The sequence below is a fragment of the Anas acuta genome, chromosome 2, assembly GCF_963932015.1.
Source record: "Anas acuta chromosome 2, bAnaAcu1.1, whole genome shotgun sequence".
Lineage (NCBI taxonomy): Eukaryota > Metazoa > Chordata > Aves > Anseriformes > Anatidae > Anas > Anas acuta.
Genome location: NC_088980.1, coordinates 144260516 through 144280883, shown reverse-complemented (window position 1 = coordinate 144280883; position 20368 = coordinate 144260516). Strand labels below are relative to the sequence as shown.

General features: G+C 43.8%; 1 protein-coding gene across 3 annotated transcripts in view; it reads left to right on the top strand.

Moving 5' to 3' along the window:
• Positions 1 to 20102, top strand: part of SAMD12 (sterile alpha motif domain containing 12) — a 169820-nt gene extending 149718 nt beyond the window's left edge. For 2 of the 3 annotated variants that reach the window (XR_011093173.1, XM_068672548.1), the window contains one exon: positions 11054 to 20102. Coding sequence is in view for 1 of the 3 variants with exons in the window: in XM_068672548.1 (XP_068528649.1) it covers positions 11054 to 11076 (23 nt within the window). In the remaining 2 variants the exon portion in view is untranslated. The remainder of the gene's footprint in view (positions 1 to 11053) is intronic. The other variant, XR_011093172.1, reaches the window with a different exon arrangement.
• Positions 20103 to 20368: the final 266 nt, after the last annotated feature.

Genomic DNA, 20368 nt, shown 5'->3' with positions numbered 1-20368 from the left:
TCTTCAATGTCATGAATTTATTTTTTTTTTCACTTTGCATTTTAGTGGTAAAATGGTTAAATACAACCTCTCAGCAACCTAGGTTCATCTTGCTAAAATACCAGGGCAAGGGTTCCCCCTAGATAACCAGCCTCCAGCATCCACTTCTGTACATTGCACCCCCCTGGTGCAGCCTAAGCAGGGACGGGCACTGAATACAAAATCCTCGGAGGGCGGGTTGGAGGTGACAGCAAACAGCCTAAAAAATGTCTTGGCGAAGGACACTTTGTGTTTATTCTTGGGCAGTGTGTGATAGGGGCTGGGCTTGTGAAATAAATATGACAGAGTGGCAAGTACCTGAGCAAGTTACTGTGAGGAACTGGGAAGATGGAGTGCGAATGCTGAATGTGTGTTGCCTCCTCTTACTCAATGACAGGGCGCTAAGCTGCCGTGTGTTTTCCACAGGGTAAGGGCACGCGCATGGACAGTTACAGCAGAGCATCTGTTCTGCTGTAAATCCGGACGCTGGTTACCTCGCAGTAATGTGTTCACGGAGGCATACCCTTAATTATCCTAAATAGACAAATGCATGATGCAAACTGAAGATTTCAGACATATGGACATGCCAGAAGTTTCGAATCTCTTGTGGGTGAGGCTTTAGAAATGTCTCGAGGGGTTACCAGAACTTGTTGCAGCCCCAGATCTGCTTCTGAATGATATGTCAGCACTTGTTTAGGATAAATATTAAAAGACTTGTAGGAATCATCAGAGAAAATTTTCACGAGTGACTTAGAAATCAAAGTCTTGCTGCTTTCTAATGAGACTTTGGTGTGCAAATCATTTGGGTCTTTTTTTTTTTTTTTCTTTTGGAAAATCTGGTCCATCTTCTTTCTAGCCAAAATCTTTTTCATGCTCCAATGGCAGAAATTCCTCCTTCCTGCCTTCCTTGAAGCAAAAATGTAATTGGGATCTGTATTTTTCTGGCACTGGAAGAAAAATACCACATCCCATTAGATATTTTGAAGCACAGAAGTTTGTCTGTGCATGAATTGCGATAAACTGTTTGGCCTGAGATAAAATGGTGTGACTGCTCTTCCATTTGCAAATTCCTATCAACCTAATTGCCTACCTTAGCTAAAATATGAGAAGTGTTTAATAATAAACAAAGCATCGTTTCTGTTTACTCCTGTTTTATGTGCCCGTGCGAATTCCTTGACTATGATGTCGATTTGTTCATATACTGCAAGTAGAAATGAAAAGCAAATCAGTGGCAAATCGAAACAATTTGGCAGCCTGGACACAATAAATTATCCAGCTGCAAAATGATACCAGTAATACTGAGTAAATAATTTCTCTCAAAAACTTAGCTACTTTGTGGATTGTTTGCAGGAAGCATCTCATTATCTCAGCTGTGTGTATAAATTTCTAAGAAGATTATTTAGTGTGTAATTTCCCTGTCAAATTCCAATATCCAAGGCCTCAAAGGAATGCAGGGCTCTTATCCCTCCCTGGGATCTATATCGTTCCTGATTTCAGCAGAAATGTAAGCATTAAACATGCTAATCCTGAACATTGTGGTACCTACATTTCACATGCTAATTGGAATTTGTAACAATCAAATTAAGCATTAAGTTGCAATTCCTGTCACCTCTCGTTTGCCATTTAATTGCTGGATTCCTGCTCCGCGCTAATCATTTAGCTTTTCCGGATAATCAGTGAAGAGAGGACCTTCCAGAGGATCGTTTATCCAATATGACAAGTAAGTAGGGTGGATCACTCCTCCAAGGGCCCTGTCTTTCCCCGCCGCTTGTCAAAGAGGCCTCGATAATTAGCTTAGACTGGTTGCCCATCAAGAGTAGGTTAAAATGAATTTGTGCAAACACCAGGTGAACTTCAGAGCCAAGCGTGCTGGTGCTCTTACTTCTCATAGCTGAGTGAACTCAGGGATGTATTCGCATGCCCCACTTCTGCCTGCAGTTTACATTTGGCCTGTGTTGCAGCCTGCAGTGTGGAAATACCCAGCCAGCTTCAGACTAACGCAGCTCAGCCCAATCATCGCCTCAGAAGTCCATGCATGCCTATTTATTTCCATCTTTAACCTTAAAGATGAGCTCCTAGGCAGGAAGGGGATAGGCTTTTCTTGATGCTGTTCCACTTTGTGGAACAATTTTGGATTTACTTGGATGGACAGCAGAGGGAAATCTGCTGCTCCAGGACATGGAAGGCAAGGCCTTCACCTCAACCACTCAGGCCGAGGCCCTGTGTATTTCTGACATGTACACGTCTATGCTTGGTGTGCCCCAGCAAAGAATCTGCATGATAACTGAAAACCTTGTTTTCCCAATATGACATTTAGTCCCAAACCCCTCTGTTTTAAGTGTGGAGATGCCCTTCTGTCTGACTTTTAAAGGTCAATTTCTACCTGGTATTGAATTATTTTCCGCCACTAAGTACGTTGGTCCTGTCCTTGATTTACACTGGGTATGTCTACACTGCAGCACCTGAGAGCCCTCCCAAGGTCAAAGAGTGGATGCGGGAATGGCATGGGTTTTCCTGGGAAGGAAAACTGGGTTTGCAGGCACCAAGGGGGACATGGAGAACTCCAACCATGCTGTAATCTGCCCCCAAAAGACCCTTCTGAGGACCCTTTACAAACATAGACCCAAAAGGACCCTTTACAGACATGGTTCATATTGCTCTGCTCAGTTTGGGAGGCAGGGGACATGACACAAATCTGAATAATGTTTTGCTTGGGGTTGGCAGCGACCAAATATAGCAGTCACCTCCACAGAATACAGAAAAGCCACCAGTCTGAAACCACTGAAATACATTTGTGTGATCATATTTTCAGAATGTACTCATGCCTGATGCAAAATGAGACAGAAAAATATGCAAGTGCTTTGGATAGCCTCCTCACTAAATAATAGGAAGGGGGCAAATCAGAGTAAAGCAGATTCCTGCAACTGATCAATCAGTTCCTGCGTGGAGATGATTATTTCTCCCCAAAACCTCAACAGCTGAACTTCTCATACCTTCTTGAGCACTGGCTAGGTATTCTTTGTAAATGACTTCTTTACTTGTCTCTGTGATCAACACAGCCCACGTAATTTCAGACCTGAGACTTCGGGCCTGGCTTAAGAGCCTCTTTGATACAATCAGCCCATCCTTCATTTCTGAAACACTACTGAAGAGGCAGTAACGCTGGTATCTGGGGTCTCTGGTGGGTATACATAAAGATATAGGCTTAATAATCACCCAGGGACTCTTCAGAGGTGGTAAATCAGTTTGATCTCTGTAGTTCATTTTCCAGCCACCCAGATAGAAACATGAGCTTGGTTTGCAGAGCAGCGAGCACGCTTCCCTGTCACAGCATCAGCGACAGGCTGGAAGGGGACCTCTGCCTCAGGCAAGACTTTGCCCTGCTTGAGCTTGGTCCTGCAGCTGGGAGAATTAGACATGGGGCATTTTGTTATTTTATTTTATTTTATTTTGTTTTGTTTTGTTTTGTTTTGTTTTGTTTTGTTTTGTTTTGTTTTGTTTTATTTTATTTTATTTTATTTTTATTTTATTTTATTTCACTTCATTTCATATCAATTCATTTCATTTATCTTATTTTATTTCAAAGTGCTTGTTGAGGAGTCAGTATAGATGGTCAAACCCAGACTTTATTTTACATCTTTAGGGTCCTGCTTGTACAGTGGTGCTGCCGTAGAACACCCTTTGTGCCTAGCTACGGGCTGTAAGATAGGGTGATGCCTTCTTGTGGAGTACTTTGAAATTGAGGCATTTTGTTTGTGATGTTGTAGGACAGTGGGTCCACTAGAAGAGCCCATGAATATAGCAGTTATTCTCGGGGTTGGATGTTGTACATTAAATGAAGTGGTGGGCAACAAGAACCACCAGGGTGAAGAGAAGTACCAAATGGCACCAAAATCTTCTTTGTGTTCTTTCTTCTTGTTTGCACAGAGCAATGCAAGGATCCTGGGGAAAACAATGATAATGTGATGTGATAATACAACTAAAAGGTGTATCATAATTCATTTCTCCAAAGAGATAAAGTTGCTTGCTCAATGTACTGGGGGAGAGTCTGATTTTGTAGGCTTCATGATCTCTTTGTTTTGTTTTGTGTGTGTGCGCGTGCAATCTCTTAGGTTGTAGTAGGTTTAATTTTCCTTTTCACTTGGTTAATCATTTGAGAGAATGAAAACCAAGTTAAAAGTTTCATTTCAGGGAACCTCACAGTGACTATCTCCCCAAAGGTAGGTAGTTTGTTCCACCTATTAATCCTGCATAAGCTCTGCATAGGCAGTGGGGAATCTGTAGCTCCAGAGAGTTTCCAAACCCTTTTGCTATAGCACTTTGATTTTTCTAGTGAAGTCTTTAGTTTCCTCTGATTATGCTTCATAACTTAATGCATATTTTGCTGAAGATCCTCAGGCAAGTAATACAGCGACGTAATGGACAGAACTATATTTCCAAATGCTGCTGCACAGTTTTTAACGGGATGGGTTTGGAAGTGTCCTGCAGAAGCTGCAGAACAAATGCAAGGGCACGTTCCAGGTGATGATCAGAGCAGCCACCAAACCACTGCAGGCCACCGCAGACTGTGTGGCTAAGCACCTTATTTGCATGCTGAAGATACCACTTGAGGCCGTGTCTTTTTTTTTTTTTTCTAATTCACTCAGTTTGCACAGTTCCTGGTGCTTTACATTAAAACCCAGTGTCTCGAGACAAAAGCAATGCAGATGCAGAGTTTCGAGATGCAGTGCAGATGGCTATTTCGAGCCACGGTGTGTGGAAGTCTGTTCATCTGTGACAACCTTTTTCACTTCCTGCAGAGCACCCCACAAGGACTTGTGAGATCAAGAACTGATTACAGGCAGGCAGTGAGAGATGTGCATGATAGGGTACGAAGTCGGCAGTCTCCTATGCACTTGCAGCTCCAGACAGCACCAGCTCAAACTTCCAGACTCCTTAGCAGCACGTTCCTTTAAATCTTTCTGTTTGTTGTAATTTGAGTCTCTAGAGAAGGATGCTGGTGGACAGCCAGTTCACTGCTCACGTCGATGGGTAAGTTTGCAGTAGATCAAGAGGATTCTTTGAAAGTAGCTATAAACACGAAGGAAGTGGTTGCTTGCACTTTTTCAAAATATTTTAGCTGCTTGTAAGTTCAAGGAAATCATCGTGTTCTCTTGAATGCAAAAACACACTTCTTTTTTCTTTGTGTGTTCACAGCAGCAGGTAGATGGTGGGATGTCTGAAGCATCTTGAGTAGGGATGAATGAACCTCTTTGAAAGCAGAAAGTCTCTCCCAGGATTTTCCCAGCTTTTTGAACCTAACTTTTAAGCTTGGAAATTGTCACATTTTGTTTAGGCTCAGACATGAAAAGGGCATACATTTCGAGGGGATGATTTTTTCTTCTGAGGACTCCAGATTAACACTGTAAAATCAAGCTCTGTAGATGCTAAAATGCTTTCAGGATATTTTTCAGTACGAGGATGGAGTGTGAGCTCAAGCCTGTTAGAGAGCTCATCATGCCCTTCATGAACTCCAATTTTTGAAGGAAGAAGCAAGGAACAGAAATTACTGCATAAATCATCTGTGCACAGAATCGATCGTGTCCTCATTTGGTTTAACCTAGTAAAGTTGCTGAGAGATCTGCTTTAGTAGGGAAGCTGGAACTGTGCGTGACTCATGAAGAGACTTTTGGCTAATCCAACTATTTGAGGACATTGAATAGCTTAGTGAAACACGTTTTGGACAACTACATTTTCAGCCCATTCTGTGTGAACCAACTGTGTTTCACAGAGCAGCTGCGATAACCTCTGACTAATTGGCTTTTCAGAAGGTTACCTGCTGAGAGCATCTGCCATGACATCCATTCTCCCAGAAATGTTTCATCTCAAAATTGCCTGATACAGGCTACAGAGCCCTGTATCGCAAGCAAGGAGTGAGTTTTCTCTTTAGTCAGAATATAGGGGAAAGGATTTGCCCGACCTTGTTGAATGTTCATCATCTGTCTTGAAGCACCAAGCATCCTTTTCAAACCCGGCTGTCCCCCAGCTGAGCTCCTTAGAATCTCAATATAAAACAGAGCGCAGGAATTAAAATACATCAGCATCAAGTGACAGGAGAGACGTCTGCTCTGGCTTTTGAAGGCCACCCGGAAGCCTTCCTTAAGACGAGCTCCAGATTGTGAATCTGTGAGGGAGCCAGGATCCGGCGTCCCCACGTGCTCGTGATGGTGTTCACGCTGCGCTAGCAGCGTCCCACGCTGAGCCCTGCTGGGGCAGGCTGTGTGCGAGCTGCGTGCCAGCTGCCTCCTGGAAGCCCTGCTTTGGACCTGGGGCTGCTCGGGGTGAGCAGCATAGAAATAATGTCCAGGACTTTATTGCATGTAAAGTCATTCTCCTCCGTGTATCTCACACGGGAATTCAGTGGCATATTTATGGACTGATGTTAAAACTGTACACAGGTAGATTTAGAGCACCTGGTTGTGGGAGTGTGTTGTCCACAAAAAGAAGTGTTTCCAAAAAAAAAAAAAGAAACCCTGAGTTCACATTTGCAGAAATCACATTTCACATGTCAGCTGATGTTTGTTTTAAAGGCTCTGCTCCTGGAGTCTTGTGATGATGCATCTCTGTCCCTGACCATTTGAACAAAACCATCTTGTTTCGTGGTTGGGGGTGAAAATGAAAAATCTGTCGTAATGGTATCCTGAAAAAGAGTAGAGCTGATGGGAAAGCAACATGTATTTTTAATTCCATGCTTTTGCAGCCATTATAATTATTTAGCATGTCATCATTAATGAATTTTAAATGCTTGGGATTAGGATTGCTGCATTTGAAGCTCTAGATGCTTCTGCTATGCTCATAGATCCACCTTTGTTGTCTGCTCCAAAACTAAAATGTTGGTTTCCTTCTTGGCAAGCAAACTCAGAAATCAAAAGCTAGAAGAGACTTCTTTCCTTTTCCCTCTCGGCATTTTCCTACCATATTGACACTGCAGTTGACAAACAACATTAAATAACCTTCAAGCCTGTGTCAGCTACCAGGTCTCGGTAATGAGGGGAAAATCAGACCAACACATGACTGGTTGGGAATAAAAACAAAATTGTCAGGCTGATCAAAAACCATCCACGTCCCTGCTTTCCCTTTTGGCTGCTGGGTGTTGCGTTCAGCCCATTGATTAATGTGTCACTGCTTAGCATCATTTTAATATGGGCTGCGAGGCAGTGGCACAGCACCCAGGCAGCTTGCTGCCTTCCTGCAGCCCGGAGGCTTGTCCTGCTGTCTGCACAGCACAGGGCTGCCCTGCCAGGAGGAGGAGGAGGGCAGAGAGGTGGGCACAGCAGGCTGGAGGGCTCTGCTTTGCCACCTCCTCCGTGCTGGCTCCGGCTAGGACAACCATGCACACCCTGGGGTAACCTTTCATCTCTGGCACTGTTGACTCCGCTTATCAGGGACCGGTTGGGTAATAAGGATGTGTGGCAATAGCTGCTTTTACCTAGAGAATAAAAGATGAGAGATTCCTCCCACTCAGCCCAGAACAGAAAGAGGATGATTTCAGGATGAAATGAAACCAAACGCGGTGTCATCTGTCCTGGGGCAAATGACTGCGGTGGGGGTCCGTCCTCTTCTTGGCACAGTTCACCCTCAGCTGCATTTCCCAGCCCATGGTAATCCCCATTCCTCCTCCTGTCACAGTGGTTGACCTGGATCAGCAGCTCCCCAAGTAGTTTTTTTTTCTTTTTTTTCACATTAACTTCCATTAGCCTCATAGAAACAAACACCTCATGCTCACACACCTCAGTGGTTATAATTCAGTGCACAAGATAAAGGTAAATCTGCAAATGGGCTGGCAACTGTTTCCTTTTGCCATTGTATGAAATTCTTCAAAGCTGGTAGTGTCTCTAATTATTATGTAGCAAGATGCAACAAGTCTGCAGCAATCTGCAGAATACTGGAATGTCTCAAGTGATGCTAGAAGCATGAAGTGAGATACCCGTGACCTTTATAACACAGGAAAAGTACTAGTAGAACTAGCTGAATGCAGTTTTTCACCAATCTGAAAGGAATGGTTGGTATATGGATGTTGGAAATAGGCATTTTTCACAATAATCCCGTGTTTGAAATGTCCTGACCTTAGGAATGTAGTACAAAATTAGTTCCAGTGGAGAAGAAACATAGCAAAGGAAACAGATACTTGTTTTTTTATCAGGATTCCTCAATTATGAAAATAAGACAAATAGTAATACTGCTAGGTTGAGCTGAATTAACATGCGTTCAAAATGAATGAAAAAGAGGTCCCTCTTTCGTTTAGAATGAAATCACAGGTGTTCAGAAATGAAATACATCTCTGGCTCTGAAATGATTGGAGTCCTTCTACAGCAGCTTCTCAAAAATGTCATGTGAGATTAGGTCTGTATGCAGTTGAGTTGGTAAGCATACAAACCCCATGCAAAAAGCAGTCATCGTTCCAAGAGCTTGCAGTCTAAGGCAATGTTTTCAATGATGACTACTCATTTGTGAAGCCTTTTTAAAAGATCTTACTTTCCAAAAGTGCTGGGTGCATGATCCTTAGTCAACCAGGATCCTTAGAGGAGTCTCTATCACTAAACATGATAGGTTACAAGGGGGAGTAAGTGCTTCTGAATTCCTGGCCTCAAAAGACAAAGTGAGAAGAGAAGAGAGGTGCTAAATCACTACTAAGTCTTTGCTTTGGTATAAGCTCAGAGCTTAACAGAATTACTGCTTTTCTCTTGGTCAGTGTCACTGGTTGTATCCAGACTGGCTCTGTTTGGTGTCCCACATGGCTTGAGATGGTTGCTGTCACGTGGCAGCGTGGACAGATCAGTCCCTGATTCTTCTTGCTCATGGGTTTCTCACAGGCCAGCTGGCCCGCTTCAAACCAAAGCACGAGTACAGACCCATGGTTTAGACAAAGTGGATGATGGAAATTCCAGCATGGGCGTAATCTTGAAGCCCGATCTGATAGAGTTAGCCAGTTCACCCATTTCATTTTAGTCCTGTAACTGTGGATAGGCAAGGTATTTTCATTTGCTTGGGAGAGCTTTTCAAATTTCCCCTTCCTTGCAGCAGGTGTGCTATTTAACTAGAAAAACAAAATGAGACAAAAAAAGTCTCATTTCTCCTTTATGAGACAAGTACATCTCTGCCAATGCTACACAGAAGTGAGATAGCCTCAAGGTCACCTAGAATCCAGCATTTTTTGAGGTTAGGTACCAATTTCCCTCTCTCCACATTTAAAACGTCCCCCCAGATTTCTCCTTTATCTTCACACCTGCTTAATATCACCACTGTGTCCTTTTCTGTCCTGGGGGATGCAGTCAGTTATCTGTCTAGACCAAAGGTCCCTGGATCGAAACCTTCCTGACAGTTCTTTCGTGGAATAATACAGTTGCTGGGTCCCAAACGTGCATCTTTCTTGGGCCACTTTTGACACGGTCGTATTATGGAGTTGATGACAGTAGATGCAAGTGGGATCATCACCCTAGAGAACCTGGAGAATAAAAACAGTGCAGCTGTGAAAACAAAAATGAAAACTACCACGATAATCGGGTGAACGTGCCCACATAAGAAAGGAAATGGCTAAGGAGACTGGGTTTTATTGTTCCTCTATTTAATAGGCCATGTTTAAACTGAGGAATGAAGTGCTTATGGCAGGGTCTGGTTTTGTTGCTGTTCTTGTTTTATATCTCACTCGGTATTCTTCCAGAACCTGCTGGGTTAGCATCCCACCCTTTCCTCGCTCGATCAGACCTCCATTTCCATAGCTGCAAGGGTTTGGGGGTGGGAAAGCCAAATACGGGCAAACTTTACAGGCTGGCAGAGCTTGTGAGTCCGCACCCCGTAGAGAAGAGCCCTCCGGGCATGATTTTGAAGGGGTGAAGAGTAGAAGACTACTGCCAGCCTGAGTTTCAGCTGACATGAATACTGCCTTGGCAGCATCGGCATCCCATTAGCATCTCAAATTGGAATCTGGCCCCAAAAAAAAACAAAGATCCATCTCGCTCCATACATACGGACATGTATGTTCGCGCATGAGGAAGGCCATCAGCTGGAGAGGGTGCAAAGCACACCCCGACGAGGGCTGTCCCAGCACTGCCCTCGGGGTTCCCAAAGTGCATTAGCAATCTGCAACATGTATTAAACACGATCTGTAAAACTGGGGGTGCGGAGGGCTCCGTGAGAAACAAAGCTGTGTCCAGAGCAGGCCTGTTGAAGTAACACATGCGCTTGTCTCTGCATGGCTTCCTGGCTCCAGAGACCAGTGTAGGCCTGTGAGCAATTTGTGTGCCTTTTGGTGGCTAAATACTGAATAAATGAACGCGTTTCAGTGGGAGCTGCCCTGCAGAGGCACTTGTTTCATGTTTACAAAGGCACAACAGGGAACACAAATCCCCATCCAAAATTTTATGATCATACAATAACTTAGGTTGGGAGGGACCTTCAATTCAACCCTGCTCAATACGGGGCAGAGGTAGGTTGCTCAGGGCCTTCTCGGGTTGAGTGGTGAATATCTTTTGTAGGTGGAGGTTGCGCAACCTCATCAGGGAACTTATTCCAAAATTTGGCTACCCTCACTGGGCAGAATTTTTCCTTGTATCTACCTGGAATATCTCCTGGTGCATTACCTGTCCTCTTCTTGCCATGCATCCCAAAGAAGACTTTGAGTGGAGGAGAGGAAAAATTTCAAGAAAGCCAAGTCCCAGACTCTCTGGGACTCCAGCTAGAGGAAGAGTGAGCAGTGCTATAAGATGAAGCAATAAAATTCAAGTAGCATTTATCAAATCAGACAAATGATTGCTGCTCTGTGCTTTATATTTATCTAGGAATTGATTAAGCACTGAAGTTTTTGGTTGATGAGTAAAACTGATTAAAGAAACTGCCAGGGTCACAATATATGTTCTAGGAGTAGTTTGTCTTTACTTTATAAATGCATTTGCTCAGCACAAACTTGACTTTTTATTTTAGTTGAAATATATGGTACTTCCTTTGCTCTGTTCTGTACTCACTGTCTGCTTTTGGTTTTCTGTTTTGTTTCTTGCAGCCCCAGCAGAGAGCTCTCCGTAAACATTTCCAGCCTCTAAAGCTGCTGTCCTGCCACTTGATATGAAAGTGAACTTTCCTTTGTGAAAAAAAAAACATAATAAATGGCACTGCCAAGAGGTGACCATGGAGGACTGAAGGCAAACCTGAAGTAAACGCAGCCCACTCAAGATGATGCATTCTGGGAAGACCTGGTTTGCTGCAGAGTAAAGATGTGGTGCATAATATCCAGTGCTAATTTGTTCAAAATGGTCATTGACAGACCTTTAGCTGGAAAATTTCTTCCAGTTTTCATCACTGTGCATAACTTTGAGTTCCCTGTAGGGGACTGTCTATGCCCTTCACTAGAAGTCCTGTTTTAGCATGGCAACTACTGGATTCTTTTATTATGTATGCAGATGGCATGATGTTTTAGGAAAAACTTACAGCAATTCTCCAATCTCAGTGGATATGTTCACAATATTACACCCCTGATAGGAATGTAAACGTCTTGTATATGTTAGTTTTGCAGTCTAATGGTATTCTGTTAAACGATATCAGCACTTCATACGTGCTTTCCACACAGAAATAGCACAGCCCATATATATATAAAGGTCTTTTTTAAAAAATACTGAGGATACGTTTCAGTCTTTGTGCTGAGACTGCATCCAAACTGAAGTCCACTACTAGCATACCTTCACTGATTCACAGTAGATTGTGTAGATAGATTTGCACGTGGCAGAGGTGTGACATTTTATTGAGACTTACAGAATGGCTGTCACAGAGGTAGCCAAGAACAGGGTAAGGTTGAACGAGCTGTAGGACACTGTGTCTGCTCTCTCTCCCATCCACCAGATGTCAAAGGTTCTCATTTTCTAGCTTGCCAATGAGTTTTCTTACTCAGTGAGGGAGAGGAGAGGGAGAGCACCTTTCTCAGAGATGTGTTTGACCCTGGGTTTGGTCTACAATAAAAGCAGAACAAACTGGAAGAATTCAGGTTCTTTATGCTGGCGACCATTTACGTTTTGGGAAGGACTGGGGAGTCACAGTCCAAACCAAACTCTCTGAAAAAGGTAAAGTGTAAGACTATACTTCTAAGGAGCAAGACACTCCCTCTGGAGAGGGCAGACTTCTTTGTTAACTTTTTCCACTTTCTATCCAAAACAGTACTTTGGTAGGAAATAGGAATAAGCAAATGGTTCTAATAAGCCTTTCAATATACTGTAGCAGGCTCAAGACTGTTGCATTCAATCTGAGCGTTGTTTTGTGTTCAGTCTCTGAATGGCTGGCCTCATCACTGGCTGTATCACAGCTGGCTGTGGTACTGTTTTTTCCATGGGGACTTAGTGGAATTAACGTCTGTCCCTAACATCAGGACCTTCCTGACATATTATTTATAATGAACTGATGTCATCAGTGTATGGAGGAGGCTTACCTATTTGTTCCTTCTTTCTTTAAAATCAAAGGTAGCTTTTTGTGTATTTAAAGACCATCATTCTCTCCAGCCTGATAGACAGGTACTGTGGAGTTGCCATTAGTGTGTATGCCAAACCGTGGGTGAGATGCCATAGGGGTGTGAGGATGCAGTGATCGAGAGAAGGAGCAACTATATCAAGGCCAAGGGAAATTTTAGGAGTAGGTTCCTGTGTTATAATATTTAGCTATTGTACAGTTCATTGCTAGAGAATGCAAGGTCAACCACTGAGGGTGCCTGTACAACCAACAGATAAATGTATTTGGGGTGTAATTTTTTTCAGATGGGCGGGGGTTTGGTTTCGCCTCTCCACCCATCTCAGATTCAGCATGCTGAATGCTTCTTTACTGTTCAATCCAGAAGGAAAATATTTTTATTGACGGCCAAGATTTTCAGAAGCTGCTAGTGGTTTCTAATGGTTTGGGTCTTTCCATGGGTTTTCAATGGAGCTCCCAAAGTTATAAAGCAGCGAGCTTTATATTTTCTTTCTGAAAGTCCTGGCGCCTAATTTTAAATTAATTGGTGTACAAGTTCTCCTTAAGACATAAGGATCTTTGCCAACAGCAGCATTTGCACTTTTTAGAGCTTCTCATAGCGTAGCAGGTTGGAATCTGATCCTTGTTAAGAGAAGTGGCCGTGAGCCCTGCAGAATTCCATTGTAAGCTTCAGTAAATTTTACAGCTCTTTCTGCTACAGATTTTAAAAATGCACTCTGGCAACTGACATCAATTTCATGTCGGTAGAGCAATTAAAAAAGAAACAACTTGGATATAAATTACTTTTAAAAGGAGAATGCTATGCTTCTGCAGTAGGGATTCTCTTATTATATTACATCCAATGAAACAAATCTGTAATAATTTGAATGATAAAAGGAGTGTTTATCTTTAAAAAAAGAAGAGTGTTATCTTAAAAGGGCGTATGAGACAAAGTTGAGTTAGGCAAAGAGCCACTAGAAGCATTTTTTGTATCAATGTTAGTTTTGAACATCTTCCAGTATATGGGCATGAATTTAGATGTGTGCACTTCTCCTGTTAAAACAGTTTGTTTTAAAAGCTTCCCAGGATTTTAGCTACGGTGATCTAGAAACGCAGTGTTATAGGCCCTGAGAAATGTGAAAACAAAGTCCAGACCCTTTGTGTAGCCAAACTCAGTGAGAACTCTGCTGTAGGTGCCCATCAGACAAAGCTCGTTGGACGGTGGCGTAGGTCTCCATCCTACAGACAGCCTGTGCATGTGGATAACTCCAAACGTGAGCAAGAATAGTTCCCCCGAGCCCCGCAACACTCCTCACGTGTCTAACTGTCTGAAGGAGCCATAAGGAAATAACTGTACTTTTTGGCTTGTATTTAACTATTCATCATGTTTGGATTTTTTTTTTTTTTAATCGCTGTTATTCTCCCAAAGTAGGCCATGCTTCCTCAGGGATATTTATGAAATTGTTCTGCATCTACTGAACAACTATCTGGATCCCAGCGTATTCTTCTGAAAAGTTTTTAATATAAATAAACATGTGGGAGAAATTTTTTGTTATTATGAATGGGGGCAGGTACTGTGTTCTCGGAAAGGCTGTTGAGTGCAGACAATCAAGTCTATTGCATTTTTTATGCTGAACACCTTATTAATAGCAGACACATCCGCTTTTGCCTGGGTCGCAAGAACGGTTCTGTGGAAAGAATGCTTTATCTCTAGTCAATAAATCATTTATGTCGAGAGTGCCAAAGACCAAGTCAACATGAAAGGGAGCGAATAAGTTATTCCGGCAAAGGAAGTGAATTTAAATACGCTCAGAGCCATTAGTTCTGTGCAAAAGAGCTGGAGACTAATGCTATTTTAATAAAACAGCAATTATCAGCCCTGTGGAGATAGATATATTCGCAAAGGCCAGTGCTCCCGTTACGCTGATCGCTGGTTATTAGCTCTGAAACACGGGTGGCTCCCCGCAGCCCCGTGGTCAGGGCGCTGCTCCTGGCGGCAGACCTGCAGCCTTGCTGCCCCTGGGTGCCCGTCCCGGCCACTTCTTCCCCGCTGTCTTTGTGCAGGGAAGGATGATGCAGCATCAGCCCCAACAAGAAACCTGGGCAGAGACTCAGCCATCCTCAGTGCTTCAAATTTTGTGAAGGCCAACACCTGAAATGAGAGGAATTGCTCACCCGAAAAAAAAACGTGCTGCAGCTCAAAACATCCTTTGCGCTGTTTCATTCCTGGTTTCTTTGTTTTTTACATCTGCATGGCTTTCTCTGCCTGAATACCCCGTCGTTTATTCTGTTAAGGAGCTTCAGGAGGGAAGGCTGCAGCAGCTCTGCGAGCTCTTTGGCTTTGCCAACCCGTCCGCATCACCGTGCCCTGGCGGTGGGTTCGTGCCTGGCTGCCCACTTCTGTTACTCGACAGCCAGACCAAAAGCAGCTGCAATGTCGTTGAGGAAATCAAACCATTAAAAATGACAAAATTCTTTTTTTTTGTTTTGTTTGAATTTTCAGAAGTCCTCAGGGCAGGCCCCCAGCAGACCTGCGTTGGCACTGCTCCATCGCTGTCCCCGGAGATCTGTTGATTAATGCCAGCTGTGGAGCCCGTCCGGGGGTGATTTTTTTTTTTTGCTATAACTAAAACTGACCTCCCTCCACCCTTCATGAAGCCACAAGATCTCAATTATTCAAAATTGTTTCAGGCAAGCAAAGTAAAAACCTGCATTTTTCACCCTGGTCCCCTTTTAACAAATAACATCTCCGCAATCTGAATCTCCTTGAAAGGCCCTGCTACAAGACTGTGGCGTGATTGACCCTGGTATAAATAGACTGGTCAATAAGATTTTAATTTAAAAAGAAAAGGCCCTCTGTTATAATTAAAATTGATGGTTGGGGGGGGAAGTATTACCAGCATTACCTGCAATCTCCTATAGTAAAATTCAGGAAAGCACTCTGCAGTGCAAAAAAAAGCCACCGACGTAATGTATGGGGGATTAGGCACGCTCGTGAGTATAAATCAGCAAGTAAGCAAGTAAATGTTTGATGAGGAAAGCCAAAAATGTATGGGAAGTCAGTGGCCAGTAGGTTAGGGCTAGCAAGACCAAACTCTTCACATGCATCCTAATAAATACAGTCGTGGCAAAGCAGAGTCTGATGTGAGATACGGCGTGGTGATTACTCACAGAACATGCAAAAACCAACAAATATTCTTGTTTTGTGTTTGAGAGTGGTAGAATGAGGGAGTCAGATTGCACATTAAAATGTAATTCCTCCTACTCCGTCAGTAATTATGGGTAATATTAAGCAGCGACTATCCAAACATATTCTTAAATTTGCAGAACCAAATAACCAAATTCAAAAGTGTAGGAAAACTTGCCTAGGATTTATCAGAGCTCAAAAGCACAAAAGAAGCTTTAAATAACAAACACACACAAAACAATAACTGAAAAGAATGAGTGACCTGACCCAGAAAACTATCGGCTCATTAGCCTCCTATTTTCCTATTTTCCTTTGGGAAAATCATGGAAAGGTTGATGTGACACAAATCATTGCAGCAATTAAAAATTGATAAACCCCTCCGAATGATTATTTATAGAAATGCATTGTGTCAAGTAAACTTCCTATCATTTTCTCGTGATATCAAAGGCTTGTTGATAAAAGAAACTCTGCAGATGCACAATGCTTAGCCTGCTATCGATCATTTGTTTCTGATAACAAAATAGCACTATGCAAAATCAGTATAGCCCATAGTAAGTGGATTAAAGCCGATTACATGCTAGATCACAAAAAAAATGGCTGTAAATATTAAATTATCATCAGCGAGACTATTTCTAATGAGCTCCTCCCAAGATATGTTCTATTTTCAATATTCCTCCCAGGGAAATAGAAACTTACTGGTGGCAACACCAAGAGATCACCAAAAAGAGGTGCATGGTACGAGATGATGATGAACCCGGAGTACTGCAAATGCAGAAATCCAGAAGGGGAGAAGGAGAGTCACACCTGGGGGCGTCTGGAGTAGGGTAGCTGTGAAGGTCTGGCAAATAATCCGTTCAATATCAACCCCACAGATGTGCTTGCCAGCTGGGAAAATGTAATCTCGAAGGAAGAGAGTCAGTAGGACTTGGAGGAGATTTAGGATCTGGCAATGGTGACACTGTAATGGAGCCGGTTTGTGCCCATCTTCTAAAAAGGATATTGACAACTTGGAAAGATTATTTTCTAAAGCTCCCAGTGTCATTCAAGGGCAGGAAAACAGGTCTTATTATAGTGCCAGACTAATGAAGCTCAAGCTATTAATTTATCAGAGACAATTTGAAGAGGTGACTTGATCTGTCTGCAATCACAATCTGCTACCTGCGTGGGGAAGCGCTGTCTGAAGGCAGGTAGCTCTTTTATTTGGAGGAAAAGGGAGTGATGTGCTCTACTGGTTGGGAACAGATCAGGCTAGAAATTAAGTGCAAACGCTCGACAGGGAGGATAATTACCCATAGAGACAACTTACTTAGTTACCTGGCACGTTCTCCATCACATGAAGTCTTTAAATATATGCAGAGTATTTTTCTAAGTCAATAAGCTCTACCTCAAACAGGAATTTAGGCTCAGTTCAGCAGTCACTGGATGAGGTTATTAGGTGTGTGTTATACAAGAGATCAGGCTAGATCATCAGATGCAAACTTCTGAATTAAAATATCTCAAAGTTTCCGATATTACATGAAGGCAGGCCCACCTATATTCATTTTTTTTCACACAAAATTGACTTGAACAAAGAGCCCTGAACTAAACTGAACTTGTCAGCATTTGGTAGGAGCTGCACTAGATCTCCTCGCAGTTGCAAGGTTGTTCTGCCTGTAATTAAGGGAAGAGAACTGGACAAGAAAGGACAACAAAAACCCTTGGGCACACAGAATAACCCTGATGTCTCTCATTAATGGCAGCCTGGGACAAAATCACGCACTCAAGTGATCAGTGTGAGCATGGAAGGAGAGCCGTGGCTTTGCCTCTTAGCCAAGGAGGCGGCATTGTGGTGGCAAGAAGCAGCTTCTCCTGTGTTCAGCGACGAGTAGAGAAGCCGAAGTGCTGGTTGAGAATTACATTGTACTGCTTTGCAGCTGAACGAGGTGCGTGAGTTCCTTGTTTCAAAGCCAGCAAACTGCCTGCTCTCCCGATGGGCCCCGCTGGAGCCGGCTAATGAAGGAAGCGAAACGACTTCGGTGGGACGACCCCGAGTAACAAGAGCTGGTTGCAGTTGGCTGTTCTGAATATTGCACCTTGGAAATAAGCAAAGAGAGTGCTCAGGTTCTGGCTCAGGTCTCACAGAGCTGCTGCCGGTAGGTACAAGGCAAGCGTGAAGCCAAGAGCCACCTTCCAGAGCTGTGCTGTGGCAAATGGCACGAAATGGGATGCATGTTTTAAAGAGTAAACAGTTCGCGCAGGCAAGAGAAACCATAAAAGCAATACTTACTGCAAATTGGTATTGAATCAATATCACGAAGCGGAGACGAGAAGGGAGCTGGCTACAGACAGAGCTAAGAAGATAAAGATCTTCGGGGATTCTCGCTCTAATCCAGTGTGAAATCCTAAGAAAATGAGTTTGGGCTAGATTTATTGTGTAAAGAACACCGGTACGTCCTGGCTGCCCGTCAAGTGAGCTCCGTGGAGCCACTGGTTATGTGCACGGTGGCACGAGTGTCCCCTTGCAGCGGGGACGGACAGACGGCCCCCGGAGGCACAGTCGAGGTCAGGCTGGGCAGGGAAGGAAGCTGATCCTGCAGATGGCTGCACCATGTCCGCTTCTCCCCCAAAAGTGGGATTTGGGGCATTATTATAACACGTCCAGGCTTAGGCAGAATGAAATGAAAAGCTCCTTTCTGATTTGAATTCCAAATCTATCTAAATACCTTTGCTGAAAAGGAAAAAAAAATCCTCTGTAGCTGTTGTTACATCTCTAATCACATTACTTCTATTAAGCACTTGCCTTGAATTCATCTATTTGATATCATGTCACCAAATTAAATAGCGATATACAGTTGTTTTTTTTTTTTAAAGCAGGGAGATCAATATTGCAGCAAAACCGCATGTAAGCAATAAAAAGCTGCGCAGAGGAAAAAAAAAAAAATCTGCCCATCAGCTGCTGAGGGGACTTGTTTGTTTTGTTTTGTCTATGGAGAGCTCGGTTTTACATCCAGACAGAGGTTTTTCCCTACTGCGGCAGGCTCTGGCCTCAAGACTAGTCCAAACAGATGCTTGGATCCCTCTTACTGCTTCATCCAGGTTCCTCGTGTGCAGGGGGCTCCTTCTCTGCCTGGCTCCTGGGAGAGGCAGGACAGAGATCGAGTGGCCTCCAGCGCGGTGGAGAGGCCACGGAGGGATACGAGCTTCCAGGCTATGCAAAGCATCTCAGCCTGAGACAGATCTCATCATTCTTCCCGCTAAGCTCAGCTCCACGGATGGAGGAGAGGAACCCAAAGACCTCCACCAGGCTGTCAGGCCTGGTGCGTTTTTCACTGGGGTCAGGTTGCTCAAAGCCACCTGGCAGGGTTGGGATGCGCTTGGCTTTGTCCTTGGTTTCTTGTAGGGATTGAAATAAACAGACCTGCCTCACAGTTACTCCTTTTCCACATCTAAGCATGGGTAGGATGAGGGTGATAGCTGCCTGACCCTATACGATCAGTCTCACGCTGTGTCAACCAGAAAAGTGGCCTCCAGCTTTGGGTTCCTCCATCCTGGGGAGCTGAATTTGAGGTCGGCTGAACCTGTCCTTGAGGAGGACAGGTAATTTACGTGTGGAACTGAAGCCACATCCACGTTGTCTCCAAAGGCTGCACAAATCCATGGTCCACATGCAGCTGGGGATGGACACAAGCTGCAGGAACCAAGGGGGAGGTTGGGATCGAGTTCCTGGGGTTGGATTCCTGGGAAATACACCGGGGTGAGCCAGGAGAGCTGCTGAGGAGCCTGATGTAGGAAGGGATGAGCACGGTGCCCTGGCCATGCTGTGTCTGGGCCGGCTGCCCTTGGGTTCAGTTCTGAGTTACGCTCACCAGGGAGATGCTCTGAGGCTGTAACCTCCTTTTGATGTTAACTTGGTTGAAAATCTAGGAGAATGCCAGCACTCGAGTGGTTAAAACACGACGCACTGTTACTCCCTGTCCACCTACGAGGGAGCATTTTAAAGACAGAGCCAAACGAGGTGGTAACACAGAAGCGTGCCTTTTTGTTTGAGGTGCACTGCGCTTCCCCAGGCATCCAGGTGTTCATCTGTATAGCAGTGCTTCTTTTCCCAAACCAGAAATTATCATGCAATCTAATTTTTAGTACAGAAAGCGGCCATCACTGTTAATTCCACCCCACGGTTTTTATATTTGCGATTAAATTCCTTCTGTTTTCGAAAATCAACAGAAAATACAACCCGGGTGGGAGGGAGGAATTCTTATAAATGATGAAATTAAAATCAATATCAAGTTTTTGGTATCTTTGGGCATGATCTCTGGAAGCTTTGGATATCTGCTTTATCATTTTGTATATTTGACAATTTTGTACTCTGCATTGTTTGACTTCATTTGTGCATGGCGATGTATTAAAACATGGAATTTTTATTATACAGTAAAAGCATTTTGTTTGATTTAAACGAGTTCAGGGCTTGCTCCATTGCATGAAGAAAAGAAAAAAAATCGATGGGGAACAGAGGCCCACTGATGACAGTTCTCGGCAGGAGGGGACCTGTGCCCTGGCGCAGCCCTTTCCATCGAATTTTCTCCCCCTTTCCCTTTGAGGAGGGGGGGTGACAGAGTGGTTGGGTGGAGCTCAGCCACGTAGCAGGGTAAACCCACCACCAAGACATCTCCTATGGGGACCAAACACTACAGAGGCAGGTACTAGGTTTGCTGGTGCGTGTGG